The 15323-nt window shown below is 64.7% G+C and overlaps 1 protein-coding gene across 3 annotated transcripts; it reads left to right on the top strand.

Moving 5' to 3' along the window:
- On the top strand, positions 1-14911 carry Zbtb7a (zinc finger and BTB domain containing 7A). Of its 3 annotated transcripts, none has more exons than XM_052747085.1 (3): positions 1-131; positions 7247-8499; positions 10917-14911. In XM_052747085.1, the coding sequence occupies exons 2-3, from the start codon at positions 7262-7264 to the stop codon at positions 11383-11385; spliced, it is 1707 nt and encodes a 568-aa protein (XP_052603045.1). In that variant the 5' UTR covers positions 1-131; positions 7247-7261; the 3' UTR covers positions 11386-14911. The 3 variants fall into 3 exon arrangements, with proteins under 3 accessions (XP_052603045.1, XP_052603044.1, XP_052603042.1); XM_052747084.1 differs by having other exon boundaries at positions 17-171; XM_052747082.1 differs by lacking the exon at positions 1-131 and adding an exon at positions 851-1535.
- Positions 14912-15323: the final 412 nt, after the last annotated feature.

The following is a 15323-nucleotide window of genomic DNA, read 5'->3' as shown; positions in this document are numbered from 1 at the left end:
GTCGCGAGCATCATACGGGGCTTTGCGTACAGTACGGCTACTGTAGGGCAGTGACGCCGCCGCCCGCCCGAGCGAGGTCCGCGCCGCGGGCAGCCCCGATCGCGCGTCCTCCGGGCCCGGGTCCCCGCGAGGTAAGCCGCCCGGGCTGAAGGGGACCCCTCTCCGGGAGAGGTGGGTTTTGTTTTCCTTTCTTTCTTTCTTTCTTTTTTTAATTCCCTTGCAGGGTGGGGACGCGGCCGGGGGCGCAGTGCGCACCCCGAGCGCCCATACGGAGCGGAGACGGGCTCGAGGAGGGATCTGCGGTGCCTCCGCAGCTCCGGGGTTCTGGAGACCAGGGAGTGCCCGGCCACAGCCGGAGGCTAATCGGGGCGGGGGGGGGGGCCTCCGCCCGGGTCCCTCCGGGGCGAAGGGCACGAGTCCGCGCCCGCTCCCCTCCTCCCGGTTCAGACTGCACGGCCTCGGGGTTCCCGGCGCGCGGGCCGGGGGGAGGGGAGCCGGGCCGCACCGAGGGCGGAGGTGGGGGCAGAGGGGCGCGTCGCGTGCTAAGTTTGCAATAGGGCCCGGGGCGCGCGCCGTTCCCCTTCTCGAGTGGTCGTGGGCAAGCGGGGCGAGGGGGGGGGCCTATCCGGGACTGCGCGCAGACGTTGGAGTTGGCCAGGATGGAGCTCCATGGGGGAGGGGGGATGGGGGCTGAAAAAACAGGGAGGGGGGCTTTGCAAAAAAAAAAAAAAAAAAGCTAGAGAGGCGGGGGGGAGGGAAGGGGTGGGGTGTCCGGGGGGCGGGCGCGGCCTCTCGCGGTTCTCCTGGGCGCTGTAGTTCTTTCTCTTAACTCCAGGGCTTGTTGTCTTGGAAGGTGGTCAGGGAGTCTGAACTACAAATCCCAGAATGCCCCGCGATGGCGGCGGCTCAGGGAGGGGCGTTGCGGAGGAGGGGCGGTGAGCGGCGGGCCAGAGGGCCAATGGAAGTGAGAAGCCGTCCGGCGCGGCGGCTGCATGGGGGCGGAGCCTGCGTCAGGGCGGAGCTTGCGTCTAGGGGCGGGCTCTTTCCGGAGGGGCGGAGCTTCTGCGGCTCCCTCGCTGGGGGCCGGTGGCGGTCCCGGCTTCCGGCTGCCGCCCCTCCCCTCCTGTTGTGTAACCGTCCCTAGGCCCCCCCCCTCCTCCGATTCGATATTTTTTATTTTATTTTTTCCCCTTTCCGTTTAGTTCCGGACGCTCCGGGACGAGGAGAAAGGTTCCTTCGCAAGACAGGACGTTCCCTCCCCGGGGGAGGGTGTGGTGTCGGGGGCCTCGGGGCTTCAGGCGAGGCCGGGGATGCGCGGCCTGGCGCGGGCCGGGCCGGGCGCGGGGGAGGTGACGGGCGGACCCAGATCCGGGGTAATTTGCATCGCCCTCCCCCCAGCCCGGGTGGGGATTGGCCGGGCGGCAGCGGAGGGTGGCGCGGGGCCGGGCTCAGCGTCGCCCGCCGGGGCTCGGAGCCGCCAGCCCGCCGCAGCCATCGTCACGGTCGCCGGGGCCCGCGCGCCGCCCGGGAAGGAGGTAGGAGCCGCGCGGCCTCGGCGCCGCCGTCCCGTCCCTTCCGTCTTCCCTTCCTCCTCCTCGTCGCCATCGCCACCACGTGCGCCCCCGCCGCCGTCCCCACCTGGGCCTGGCACCCAAGGGTGCTCCTTCAGTGGCGGAAGTGAGAGAGAGACGGAGACAGATGGCTTCCCCAGTTCCCTCCTCTCCTTTCCCTCTCCTTCCAAGCAGACCTACTTAGCTCAGCACTCGTGAATGACTAAGCCCAGCACCCATGGGTGACAGACTTGGCGGAAACCTGGCGTCTCCCCTCCTCCTCGCCACAGCTGCTTGCCCCGGCGAGGGTGTCTCCGACCTCCCATGTCAGCAAGCCAACCCCCCCCCACCTTCCCCCAAGCTGGGCCCAGGGCGTCACCCTGAGTGGCCGCTCCCACGCTGAGGAGGGGGAGCCCCCCAGGCACCACACTGACTACTTGCAGTTGGCAGGGCTGTGGTGGGAGAGGCCCCCAGGCCGACCCCGGCGCGGGCTGGGCCCTAGGTTGCAGCAGGGTTCTCCCAGGCGGGGGACGTCGGCCCATCCCGGGGTCCCCTCCTCGGCCCACACCTTTCCCGGAGGGCCTCCCGTGTCTCCCCCAGCTGGGCCCTGGCACCTCTCCGGGGCTGGGCTCGGGGCTCTGTTTACCGGCAGGCATCGCTGTGGAGACGGCCTGGGGGAGGGAGGGAGGGGACAGCCTGGGCTGGGAGAGAGGCAGGAAACAGGATCCAACGAGGACACTGAAATTTTAATTTGCCGGTCACTTTGGGGGTGGGGGGTATTTATTATTTAGTTGAGATTGGCCGAGGTAGAGGCCAGTCAGCTCCTGTCCCAGGAAGGGGAGCCCTACACCTCGGGTCTCAGGGGTGTTTGGGGACACTGAGGCTAGACCAGGAGAGCCCCGTGTGGCCTGGTGTGGGTCCGGCTGCTGGGCAGGACTGCCTCGTCCTTGGTGGCTTTGGGGTGCATTCTGTTCTGTTCTTTGAGGCTGTGTGACCTATAGCTCGGTCCTTGGCACATCGAAGGGAGCCGAGGCTTGGGGTGGGTAGGTCCCCGGTGAGCCGGGGTCTTCGAGGGGCAGAGGGACATGGAGGGTACAGGGGTAGACTCAAGGTCATGTCCCTAGTGGCCCTCCCTCGGAGGGGAGGGGTCTTTCCAAAAATCCCCTAATGTTCCAGGGGTGTCTCTCCCAAGAGACCCCGAGGCTGGTGTCGGGGCCTGGATGCAGTCACTAACACCTGTCACCATCGGAGGGACTCTGCCCAAGATGTCATTGAGCCCAGAGAGGGATAGCGAGATTCCAAGGTCACACAGCTGGAACCCTAGTCCTGCCCCCTGGTCCCATGCAACTGCCACCCTGTGGGCTGGGCACCTGTGGGCTGTGTGCGTCTCGACCCCAGAATCACAGTACCCACAGTCCCACACCTGGTCCCCGGTCCCCAAAGGCAGCAGAGCTGTGGTTTGTTCTGGTCATTCCGGAAGGGACCCGAGTCACCTTCCCAGGGCCTGACGTGAGGAGGGGTCCACAGAGTGACTCAGCTGTTGTCTTGGAGCCCTCCCCCAGGAGGTTACTCTGTCCTCTCAGGTCCCCTGGGGCCAGCTCAGGGCACCCCAGGGTCTGCTGGGAGTTGGGCGTGGGTCTCAGCCACCTGAGCCTCCCTGGCCTTGCCCACCTCAAGTGCCCCGGGCTCCTGACTCAAGGCCGTCACAGGCCCTGCAGAGAGCCAGGAGAGCAAGCGGAGGCAGGGCCTGCCACCCACCCAGGGGGGTCACATCCCCCTCCCCGCCTCAGTTTCCCTGACTGTCCTCTTCCCGACAGGCTTGGAGTGACTGGTGGGTGGCGGGAGCTGCCGCCCTGAGCTGGCTGAGGGACCACAGCCCTGCCAGCCCCCTGGGGTGACGTGCCCATGGCTTGCACAGGCCAGGGCCCCTGTGCCCTGAGCTCCCTGGGGGCTGTGTCGGGGGAGGGGAGAGGTGCCCTGGGAAGAACGGGTTAGGCAAGACAAGCCAGGTTCAAATTCCAGCTGGCTCTGTGGCCCTGGGCCGGTGTCCTCCCCTCTCTGATTTAGTCCCCTGTGTGTTGAGGGAGGGGGCCGGATTCCAGAGCCCTCCCAGCAGTGTCCCATGCACTACGCTGGGATGAGCTGGGTCAGCCCCCTCCTCCTCCACCACCACTGGGTCCAGCCTCATTTCACATCCACCATGTGGGATCTGGAGTGTGGCCTGAGGACCGGCCCCTCCATCTGTCCCCTCAGCAGGCTGGGGCTGGGCCACTCAGTGGCCGTCCCCACCCACACCTTTCTGGTTTGACGGGAAACAGGCTGGGGCCCACCTTGAGTCAGGATGTGTCTGAGAGGGGAGGTGGCACGTTCTGCAGGCCCCTGGGCCACCCAGGGACCTGGGGGGGAGTGCAGCTGGCTCCAGGTGGCAGGAGGGTCCTGCCAGGTCCCTTCAGACTTGCTTTTTGTGGGCATCCTGGATAACAGGTGCAGCCAGGCTCGGTTCCGGCAGGAGAAGGCTGGGCCCTCGGTCTGTCTTGGTTGCCCCCAGCGGCAGGAACCTCACTCCCTCCACTTTGGGGAAGGTCTTCCACTTGAAACTGGCCTAGGCCTCACTTCTGGCCTTCCTGGATGAGTGGCACTCTGAGCGTGGGAACAGGGTGGGCCTGGGCCCCACCCTGGAGCTGGGCTCCCCACAGGCCTGCCTGTCCCCGCCCCCACACGCACACACTTCCCACTGGGCCGCCTGCCTTCCTGCCTCTGGCCCTTTAAGGCCCGGGGCAGGAAGCCCCTCCCCACCATGGCAATAAATGCCCAGTAAATGGCGGGGCCCACTTGAGCCTGCCCGGCCCGCTGCTGCCTAGTCCAGTTGGACGGTCGGTCGGGCAGGGGGCCACCCATGCGCCCCCACTGAATTCCTGTCCCATTAGACCAGGCCTGGGGACCCGGCCAGGCGGCCATTGGCACCAGGTCAGGGCGCTGCAACCCGTGGGGACCAACCTTGCAACACAGGCCGGGAGGGGGCGGGCGCCGTGGGGCAGGGGCCGGGCAGGCTGCACCTGCACGCCGGGCCTGCTGTGTGACCTTGGGGCGGCTGCCCACCCTCTCTGGGCCTAGTGAAGGCGACTGTGAGGAGCCCCAGAGGCCCAGGGGTTGGTGGGCACTGCTGCAGGGCCGTGCTGTGTGGCCTCGGGCCTCAGCTCTGTGCTCGCTGGCCAGAGTCCCCAAGGAAACTGAGGCCCAGAGGGGTGTGGCCTCTGGCAGGAGCTCATCCAGGAACCCTGGCAACCTAGGGTGGAAGGTGGGTGGGGTGGAATCTGACCCCTCATTAGCCGGCCGCGCCCCCAGGAATGTGCAGGAAGGTGGTGGGTGGCAATTTTTCTGCCCAGTCCCTTCCCAGAAGCCCCCTCTTCCTTCCTGAGGGTGGGACCTGTGTGGCCTTGGGTAGACCCCAGACTTGGGCTTCCACCCTCCCCCACCTCCAGCTTTGCGCAGGCCTGTCCCCACGCCTGAGCGCCCTTCCTCGGTCCCTGGGGCCTGCCTGGGTGCTGTGTGACCTTGGTTATCCGAGTTGTCTCTCTGAGCCTGTCTGGACTGTGGAGGGAAGATGGGGAGGAGAGGACCCGATCGGTTCCTGAACCTTCAGAGAGGGAGGACTGATAGTCTGGAAAGTCGCTGCAGCAAGTAATCTTAGGTTAGACCTGAGGTGGGACCAGCAGCTGTCCCCTGATACTGGGTGTGTCAGCCTGCCAGGTGGGTGGAGCAGGGTGTGGGCCCGGGTCTTTGGTTCCTCTGACCTTAGCTGTGACCCTACTGTACGGCCTGGCCCCAGGAGAGGGTGCCCCACCTCTCCAACCCAGAAGGGGCCTGCCAGGGCCTGCCCCTTGCCCGGCCGCCGGCTCAGCACTGAACAGCCCCAGAAATCCCACGGAGCAGGCACAGGCAGGAGCTGTCGTGTGGGGACCCCGTGAGTGTTGGGAAGGTCTCCCTCAGGAGGGACGTAGCCCCGGAGCTGGGCAGCCTCAGCTCCCGCATGGTTGCCCGGTGTGGCCCAGCGAGGGTCCCCGGCACCCTGTGAGCCCCAGGAGCTGGGCTGGGGCTCGGCCTGCTCCTCGCCTGAGGCCCCCAGAGGCCCAGGTGGTGCTGAGGCCTAGGGTGTGGCGGGCAGGTGGTGCTTGTTCCTGGAGAGAAGGCGGGTCAGGTGTCTGCAGGGGCCCTGGGACCCAGGAGCGCCGAGCAGGAGACGGGAGCACCAGCCCTCGCCCGCCCGCCAAGGCCTCGCCCAGCCGCCCGATCTCTCTGGGTCCCGGGTCACCTCTGTCAGTGGGCTGTGAGACGTGATACAGGGCTGGCTTCTGTGACCCGTGTCTCCAGGCCTGGCCCAGCTGCGACCCGCAGGCCGGAGCCCGGGCGCCTTCGTACTTAAAATAGGGCTTCAGCAGCCCCTGGCCCTGGAGCCCAGAGCCTGGTGGGAAGCCAGGGTGGCCCTGCCCAGGCTGACTCACTTGGACTTTTTCAGGCCCCAGGGGCCCCTGGAGGGACACCTTTGAGCCATCCCAAAGGGACCTGGGTCACCCTGGCTGGGGGACATCTTTGGGGTCACGTGCCCCCTCCCTCTTAGTGGCGGGCTGTGGCGGGAGGGGACAGGTTTGTCTTGTCTGCCCACATGCTCCCCGAGGCCCAGGGCCAGACGGCAGATGGTAGCAGGGGGTGGAAGCCACCAGTGGGGCCCCTCGAGGCTTCCCAGGGCTGTGTCTGGCATAGGGTTCCCTCTATGGCCCCCCAGTCCTGCAATCACATCTGAGCCTCCCCTCCCTGTGCAGGGGTGGGGGGTAGGGGTTCTGCTCAAGCAGCTGGTGGGGCGGGAAGAGGGTGGGCGGCGGCCGAGGGGCACAAAGGACTCTGTGTCACCAGCCACTCTTGTGGGGAGAGACCCACCATGGACGGGGCCTCCCTCTCGAACCTCTGGGTGAGGGCCAGGCCAGGCCGGGGACAGGAGGGGCCCAGAGGCCTCAGGAGGCCGAGGAGGGTACAGCTTGGGCACTGTCCCCGCGGAGGACAACGTACGGTGGCCGCTGGTCCTACGGTGGCAAGCAGGAGGTTCTGGAGGAATGCGGGCCTTGTTGGGTGGTGAAGGGCAGCCTGGCTCCCTGGAGAGGGCGGAGGGGTGGGTTCAGCGCCAGAGGGTTGCACAAGGCCGTGGGCAGATGAGTCACAGCTTGGGGGGGGGACAGAGAAGAGGAGGGGTGGGGACGGGTGGGACAGTCCGATACCCCCTGCCAGGCTCCTCCAGGGATGGCTGCCCATTTGCCAGGTGGGGAGACTGAGGCCTGGCGCATGCTAGGCACCGTCCTGGGCAGCAGCGAGGTGGACTGGAGGCCCTGCCCCGCGTGGGGGCGTGGTCTGGGTGGTAGTTTGGTTTCCCGTGTTCCTGACTGGCCGTGTCGGGCCTGCGGGCAGGGCAGAAAGGGGGCACCCGAGTGTGCAGGTCCCGGGCAGGCCTGGCCTCACTGTGGGGCCCCGGATGGGTGACCTCCCTCCCCAGACCCGAGTCTGGTCCGCAGGCTCGGGGATCCCCAGCCGTTCTGTCGACCTCTTCCTCTACCGCCTTGGGGGTCTTGGTACAAACTGGGGCTTGGGAGCTCCCCTGGGGAAACTGAGGCGGCGGGGGCGGCCCCTGACAGCCACCTCTCCCGCAGGTGTCGGCGCGGAAGATGGCTGGCGGCGTGGACGGCCCCATCGGGATCCCGTTCCCGGACCACAGCAGCGACATCCTGAGCGGCCTGAACGAGCAGCGGACGCAGGGGCTGCTGTGCGACGTGGTGATCCTGGTGGAGGGCCGCGAGTTCCCCACGCACCGCTCGGTGCTGGCCGCCTGCAGCCAGTACTTCAAGAAGCTGTTCACGTCGGGCGCCGTCGTGGACCAGCAGAACGTGTATGAGATCGACTTCGTGAGCGCCGAGGCGCTGACGGCGCTCATGGACTTCGCCTACACCGCCACGCTCACGGTCAGCACGGCCAACGTGGGCGACATCCTGAGCGCCGCCCGGCTGCTGGAGATCCCGGCCGTGAGCCACGTGTGCGCAGACCTGCTGGAGCGCCAGATCCTGGCGGCCGATGACGCGGGCGACGCGGGCCAGCCCGACGGGGCGGGCCCCACGGACCAGCGCAACCTGCTGCGCGCCAAGGAGTACCTGGAGTTCTTCCGCAGCAACCCCATGAACAGCCTGCCCCCCGCCGCCTTCCCGTGGTCCGGCTTCGGGGCCCCCGAGGACGACCTGGACACCACCAAGGACGCCGTGGCCGCCGCCGTGGCCGCCGTGGCCGCCGGGGACTGCAACGGCTTGGACTTCTACGGCCCGGGGCCCCCGGCCGAGCGGCCCCCCGCGGGTGACGGGGACGAGGGTGACAGCACCCCGGGGCTGTGGCCCGAGCGGGATGAGGATGCCCCTGCCGGGGGGCTCTTCCCGCCGCCCGCCGCCCCGCCGGCCACCACGCAGAATGGCCACTACGGCCGCGCGGGGGCCGCGGAGGAGGAGGTGGCGTCACTGTCGGAGGCGGCCCCTGAGCCCGGCGACTCCCCGGGCTTCCTGTCGGGCGCAGCGGAGGGCGAGGACGGCGACACCGCCGACGTGGACGGGCTGGCGGCCAGCACGCTGCTGCAGCAGATGATGTCGTCGGTGGGCCGGGCCGGGGACAGCGACGAGGAGTCGCGCGCCGATGACAAGGGTGTCATGGACTACTACCTGAAGTACTTCAGCGGCGCCCACGAGGGCGACGTGTACCCGGCCTGGTCGCAGAAGGGCGAGAAGAAGATCCGGGCCAAGGCCTTCCAGAAGTGTCCCATCTGCGAGAAGGTGATCCAGGGCGCAGGCAAGCTGCCCCGCCACATCCGCACGCACACGGGCGAGAAACCCTACGAGTGCAACATCTGCAAGGTTCGGTTTACCAGGTGAGGAGCCGCGGGCCAGGCGGGCGGGCGGGCGGCACGGGGGGGGGGGGGGGGCGCGGGGCTCCCCGGCCTCTCCCAGTGTCTTCTACTCCTGCCTCGGCCAGAGAGAGGCCGCTGGTTCCTTAGGTTGGTGGCTGGCATCCGTCAGCCTCCGGGGTCTTGCTCTAGACGGGGCTGGAACTGGGGAGATCCTCCTGCCTCCGCCGCCCGAGTGCGGGAAAGCCTGTCTCACCACACTGGGCTCCCCAGCCCGTGTTTGTCGGGCACCTGTCTGGTGCAGGATGCTGCTGTGGCCACAAGTTCAGCTGAGCAGAGGAAGGACTTCTCACAGCGGCACAAAGGCCCCGGGGCCGGTTAGCTTGGAGAGTCTGGATCCGAGTGTTAGGTGTGGGCAGGACGGGGAAGGAGGCATGGACAGTTCAGGGGTGTTTGTGACTGGGTCTGAGGAGTCCAGAGGTGGCTCCTGAGCTGCATGGACCCAGGGCCGGCTAGACCTGTGTGTGGGGGGGTGACTGGCAGGCAGGGGCGCAGCCAGGCCCAGTGACTCAGCGTTACCCCCTGCCCTGGGGTTCCCCCGGCCACACCTACCAGGCCTGAAGAAAGAAGCCATTGTCCTAATTTCCTGGCCCCACCCGACCCCCTCCCCAGCACCCTGGCCCCCTCCCCAGAGGGCAGGGGAGGGTGGGGCCGAACCCCAGTGCCCAGGAGTGCCAGGTGGGGACAAAGAGCACCCTGGAGGCGGGTGTCTCCGTGAGACAGGGCTGGGAAGGCTCCTCCCCCGGGGAGCGTCCTGGCGACCATGGGCTCGGAGGGACCAGCATGGTGGCGGCCCTAGGCGGTTCAGGGGCCACCCAGCAGCACCTTCTCACCTGCACCCGGGCTGCACCCGAGCTCGGGCTGCTCCTTCCTTCCCCCCAGAAACTGAAGTCCAGAGAGGGTGCCTGGTGAGGTCTTTTCTCCCGGGACCTGCCTGCTTACCCCTTCTCTGGGGCCTTCCCTGCCCCCACCCCTCACCCCCACCCCCTAGCCGCCCCCTCCAGGCCGGGAGCCCAGGGGCCCCTGTGACTCACAGTGAACGTTGAGTAAGTCAGGCCTGTGGCAGCCGGGGCTATAATTACCCCGGCCGGCCGGGGCTTGGGGTGTTGAAACTGGTACTGCCTCCCACCCCTCCCCGCCTCTGGGTGGCCCCCGGTCTGCTGTGCAACCCCAGGCCAGTCAGTTTCCCCTCGGAGCCTTCTGGGGAAATCTCTGTCCACAGCTACAAGAACTTGAACCACTGGGGTGCTGGGTGGGTGGGGCCTGTGCAGGGGCAGCCGAAACCCCGGTACTGGGTGCGGATCTCGGCGAGTATGCAGGGTGGGGGGGTCCTCCCCCATGTTCTCTTGGTACGACTGAGGCAGAGACAAGGGCCTGGTGCAGAGGACCAGTGGTCATGTCCTTCAGAGCAGGAGGGAGCTGTGGAGGGATTGTTGGCAGCCTGGCAGGTGCCAGAGACGGCCCAAGCAGGAGCCAGGTCCCTGGGGATTGGCAAAGGCAGAGGGGCATCCCAAGTGGGGCCACGGGACTGAAGAGGAAGGAGTTTATCAGTCCTCATGATCAAAGAAGCTCTCGGGGTTGCCAGAGGGTTGTGGGTTCCAGGCCAGCCTGGGTTACATGGGGAGTCTGTGCTCTGAACAGGACAGACACAGATCTAAGAAATGTCACACCAGTCGGGTAAGAGTTTCAGCGAAGGGAGAGAGGGAGCAAGTGACTTCACCAGGCAGGCCAGCCCCAGGCTAGTCAGTAGGCAGGTGGGCTCTTTGTGCTTTGCACCGTTTGCGGGGCAGAGGCAGGAGGATGGCACGTTCCACGCTCTTCCTCAAGAGTACAGGGGTGTGGGGCTAGGGTGCGTGCTCACTGCGAGGGTCTCGGAGGCCTCGCGGGGTGGCTTGGGTGGGACCACTGTCCTTCCACGCATGTCTTGGGGATGTAGGACTTTTGTTTGAGACAGGGTCTCTGTGTGTAGCCCAGGCTGTCCCAGAAGTGTCTCTGTAGCCCAGGCTGGGCTCCAGCTCACAGGCCCACCTGCCTCTGCCTCCCGAGTGCTGGGATTAAAGTGTGCGCCTCCCGTGTATACACTCTTTAAGGACCAGAACACCCACCGTAGTCCTAGGCCCCCTCTCCTCACTGGCATTTTCGGGGCCTGACATCCAGCAGGTGCCCAGCAAATCAGTGTTTGTGTGCAGGGCACACCCGCCCTCACAGCCTCTGCTGCTGGGGAGGAAAAGGCGGCTTTTTGTTCAGTGTTTTTCTGGGGTTGGACAGCCATGCCAGGGGCGGGCTTTGGCCCACGCCCTTGTCTCCCCTTGGGCTTGGCCGCGGTGTTGGGGAGGTGCTGGGGTCTCCCCGGTGCCCGCTGACCGTGCCCCCTCCCCCAGGCAGGACAAACTGAAGGTTCACATGCGGAAGCACACGGGCGAGAAGCCGTACCTGTGCCAGCAGTGCGGCGCGGCCTTCGCGCACAACTACGACCTGAAGAACCACATGCGGGTGCACACGGGGCTGCGCCCCTACCAGTGCGACAGCTGCTGCAAGACCTTCGTGCGCTCCGACCACCTGCACAGACACCTCAAGAAGGACGGCTGCAACGGGGTCCCCTCGCGACGCGGCCGCAAGCCCCGCGTGCGGGGCGTGCCCCCCGATGTCCCCGCCGGGGCCGCCGCGCCCCCCGGGCTCCCCGACACCCCGCGCAACGGCCAGGAGAAGCACTTTAAGGACGAGGATGAGGACGAGGACGAGGCCAGCCCCGACGGCTCGGGCCGTCTGAATGTAGCGGGCAGCGGCGTTGGTGAGGACGGCACGGGTGGCCCCGCGGCGGCCGCCCCCGAGGGTAACTTTGCAACCTGACTCTATTCGGAACAGAACACCACAAACCAAAAAACAAAACAAAACAAACTAAGAGAGAGAAGAGAAACCACACCCACCCCAGCACCACAGCTGTCTGTCCAGACTCCCTCCATCCATCCACGCGCGGACCTGTGTGCGTGTATATATCCACGGCCGTTGCGGGCGCCTGCCTTTCTCAGATTCTTAGGACGTGGCCCCACCCGCTCCCGTGCCCCTCACCCCGTCCGCGTGGGGTCCCACCCGGGGCCCCCCTGCCTGCTCCTGGCTAAGGTGAGGGTGATGGGGACCCCAGGACAGGTGCCCGGCTCCTTGCTGGTTGGTTTTAGGGGTCTCAGACAGACCTTAAATGCTGTGTCCACTGTGAGTGGACGTTAAAATGGTCCCCGGCTCCCCACCCTCCTTCCTCAGGGCACTTACTAAAGGGGGGTGTCCCCCCGCCTCCCTGCTCCCATCCTGCCTGTGGCCTCACACCTCTGCACACCCCACCCTGGCCACCACTGACATACAAGTCTATTTATTCCCAAGCCTGGGTGGCCAGAGCTGGGATTTGGGGGGCCGCCGGGTCCCGCCATCCTTTCACGGCACTTAACACCTGGCGGGGTCCTCAGGGCCACTGCTCAGGGCGACCCCCCCAACCCTCCTGTCTCCGCTAGCCCGACCCCACCCCGTGTTCAGAGATTAAAAATTCGTCTTCACCCTGCGCCCCACTTTTTAAAGCACTTTTTAGATCTCTTTCCCCTTTTCCTCCTTACAGACAGTTTATATAGAGATATATATAGAGAGATATATATAAAATATTCTTTCCCTCAGAGGAGCCGGCAGCAGTTTTGGGGGGGGCATAGCCAAGATCGGGGGAACCCCAGGGACTCAGGCAGGGACAGGGAGAGCAAGAGAGGCCACAGCTTAATGTCACAAAACAGCAATAAAACCCCAAGATTTTACTAAACACGAAGGGAGAACACAAAAACTTTAAAAAAACAAAACAAAACAAAAACACAGCAAAAGCGGAGACAGCCAGGTGGGGATCTTGGCACTTTGTAACTGAACGGGTACTTTTCATTCTTAAGAAATGTTTACAAGTTGCACCCAGCTTCTATGAAAAATTGGAGAGAGAGAGAGAGCGAGAGAGCGAGCGCGAGAGAGCAAGCGGTGGAAAGTAACTAAGTCAATTTATTTTTGTATAAAATAAAAGAAACCCAACCCTTTGCTCCGGTGGGATGCACGTGTGTTCCCGAGGCTCAGGGCGGGGAGGCCAGGACGCCGCGGGGAGGGACCCCGGGTCCCCAGTCTGCCGGGCGCCCCGCCCCGCCGGAGACGCAGGCCCCCTCCGGCTCGCCATTGCTCCCCAGCTCAGGGATGTCCCGAGAGGGCTGGTCCCGGCCAGCCAGGCCGGCCCCGTGTGGTGGCCCCCAGGCACCCCTCTTTTTACTAAGGCACTGACTGTCCGGGCCGGCACCTGGCCCCTCGCCCCAAACTCCGGCTTCCCCCCAAAGGCCCGGTGTGACCGAGCCACAGGCCACGGACAGGGCCGGGGTTCGGGTCGTGGCTGCCGGGTGCCGGGCCCTGCGAGGGCACACGCCGCCGCCGGCGCGGGTGGGGTCCCGTGTCCCACGGCCTGTGGACGAATGTCTTCTTGGGTTCCAAAGGGAAGCTCGGTGAGAAGGCCGCTTTCCAGTCCAGCAGAGGCTTTCCTGTCGCCCCTCCTGTCCTGCGAGTCCCCCCAGATGTCTCAGGGTCCCCCCTTGGGGCCAGCGGGAGGGGCAGGCCAAGGGGCGGGGTGGTGCTGGCTCCCGCACCCCACTCCACGGCCGGGACCGAGCTGCAGGCCCGGCAGCCCCGACCCTCCACCCTGCAATAAAACCAACCTTGGCCGCACGTCATCCCGGCGGGGCCGCCGACCCGGGGCCCTCGGGGCCGCGGGCGACAGGGCCGCCCCTCGGGAATTGCACTAACCCCCGCCCCGCCCGGCCCCGCTTCCGCGCCCCCGCCGCCTCCGCCCGCCCGCCCGCCCGCCTTGCCTTAACCGCCAGCCCGTCCCGGGCCGCAGCCACCGCATGGGCCCCGCCGGACGCCTCCCCAAGGCCCGCCCCCGCCCCCACACTGCAATCACATGCTGTACATAGAATGTGGATCGATTTTTACAAATTTTTATTCTTTAAATTAAGGCCGTGATAAAAGTTGCCAAAGAGAATTGTGGAATTCACTAGAGGTTTGAGCGGAGGGTGCTGTAGGAAGGATTTTGTTCGGTTGTTTGGGGGTTCATTTGTGTGTGTGTGTGTGTGTGTGTGTGTGTGTGTGTGTGTGTGTTTTGTTTTTTTCTTTTTTAAATGCCTGGTACCAACAACAACAACAATAACAAATAGGAAAAAAAAAAAAGAGACAACAAATTCGTTACTTCCATTATGGTGAATTTCCGTGTGTGTGAGTGAGACAGAGAGGGTTCCGGGGACCCCAGGACTGGCGCGGGGACGCGGCCTGCAGCTGTCCCCAGCCTGTGACCTGAGCATAGGCCACCCCTGCCGAGTAGCTGCTGCTCTTTGCCTTCCTACCCCTACTGGCCTTTCGAGATTAAGAAAAAATAAAATAAAATAAAAAGGCAAAAAAATAATAAAAATGAAAAAAATCTCTATATATAGAAACCAATGAATGTAAACGGCAGCCGTGGCCTGCCGTGGCCCGCCGTGGCCTGCCGTGGCCCCGCCAAGCTGGGCTGGATTGGGCAGAACCAAAGTGGGCTGCCCTGGGGTGGTCGCTCGGGAGGACCCCCCGGCGGCCCCCACCTTGTCACTCTGTTTGAGCACGGCTGCCTTCCTCGAGGGGTGCTCTGGCGGGTCCCCTGGGTGGGCGGCCGCACAGTGCAGGTGGGCCCCAGGCCGGCTGTTCAGGGTCTCCTCGGTGTCCACAGTGCGAGTAGCAGGGATTAAAAGGGGGACACAGGCTGAGAGGAAAAACAGAAAAAAACAAAAAAAGACAAAAACCGACAAAAAAATAAAAAAAGAGCAAAATCCTATTTTTTGAGAAAGAAAGATATTTATATTTGCAGTTTTATTTTAAAAAGTTATTTAAGCTGAGGAAACAGCCTTCCCGGGGTTCGGGGTGGCTGGCACCGGACGGGTCGGGGTCTTGGGGGGCTCCTCACCCCAGGAACGATTATCTCAGTTCAGAATTAGCTCGCACTAAATATTGACTTACCTTGGTGGGGGGCAGGGGAGTTCAGGAGACAGAGGGCCAGGGGAGCCACGCCCCAGGCCCAGAACGAGGTGCCTTGGATTTGGGGGGAGGGGGGTCCGGAGCACAGAACAGACATTCCACTGACTGGATGTAAGAATCTTTATAAAAAAGTGTGGGAGGCAGAACAAAACAAATCAATTGATTTAAAAAAAATGCACTTTTTGGGGGTGGGGGGGACAAGCTTTAAAAGTAATAAAAAAGAAAAAAATTATGAAAACTCCGAAAAAATAGAATTCATTTTTCTTGTACATAAAAGAAAAAAACCCAACCACTAAATGCAGCCTGTTATGATGTCTCCTTGCCTGGTCTCTGTGTTTTGTTTTTTTGGGGGAGGGTGGGGATGCCTGGGAGACACCCAGTCTCTGCCCAGTCTCTCATGCCCTGTGTGGGGCCTGGCAGAGGGACCCAGAGGGTCCCGGGGTGGGTGGTGGGGTTTTCCCAGGCCACTCCTGGGGAAAGGGGTGACCTGTGGGCCACCTGGGCTGGTGACCTCAAACTCTTGGGTGTTGCAGGCCCTGGGTGGGCTGACCCTGATCATTAGGAGGGCTCCCCAAGGTGGTGTCTCTGGCTGGGCTCCAGTGACCTTATCGAGCCTAGGGGTCCGGAAACCTCAGCTGGCTGTGGACAACTTCCTGTCCCCAGGAGGAAGTGGGGACTGGGGCCCTGTCACTGGGGAAGGGGTGGGGTGGGCGTGGGGTCCACTCTCC

The sequence above is a fragment of the Peromyscus californicus genome, unplaced genomic scaffold, assembly GCF_007827085.1.
Source record: "Peromyscus californicus insignis strain IS unplaced genomic scaffold, ASM782708v3 Scaffold_1__1_contigs__length_55948999, whole genome shotgun sequence".
Lineage (NCBI taxonomy): Eukaryota > Metazoa > Chordata > Mammalia > Rodentia > Cricetidae > Peromyscus > Peromyscus californicus.
The sequence above is the reverse complement of the archived record's forward strand: the minus strand, read 5'-3'. Positions and strand labels throughout refer to the sequence as shown.

What these genes read in the sequence shown, in the direction of transcription:
- Zbtb7a (XM_052747082.1), top strand. Translation starts at nt 1,311, where the DNA reads ATGCGCGGCCTGGCGCGGGCCGGGCCGGGCGCGGGGGAGGTGACGGGC. An exon ending in GCGCGCCGCCCGGGAAGGAG is followed by an intron (nt 1,536 to 7,246) that starts GTAGGAGCCGCG and finishes CCTCTCCCGCAG; the next exon opens with GTGTCGGCGCGGAAGATGGC. An exon ending in TGCAAGGTTCGGTTTACCAG is followed by an intron (nt 8,500 to 10,916) that starts GTGAGGAGCCGC and finishes CCCCTCCCCCAG; the next exon opens with GCAGGACAAACTGAAGGTTC.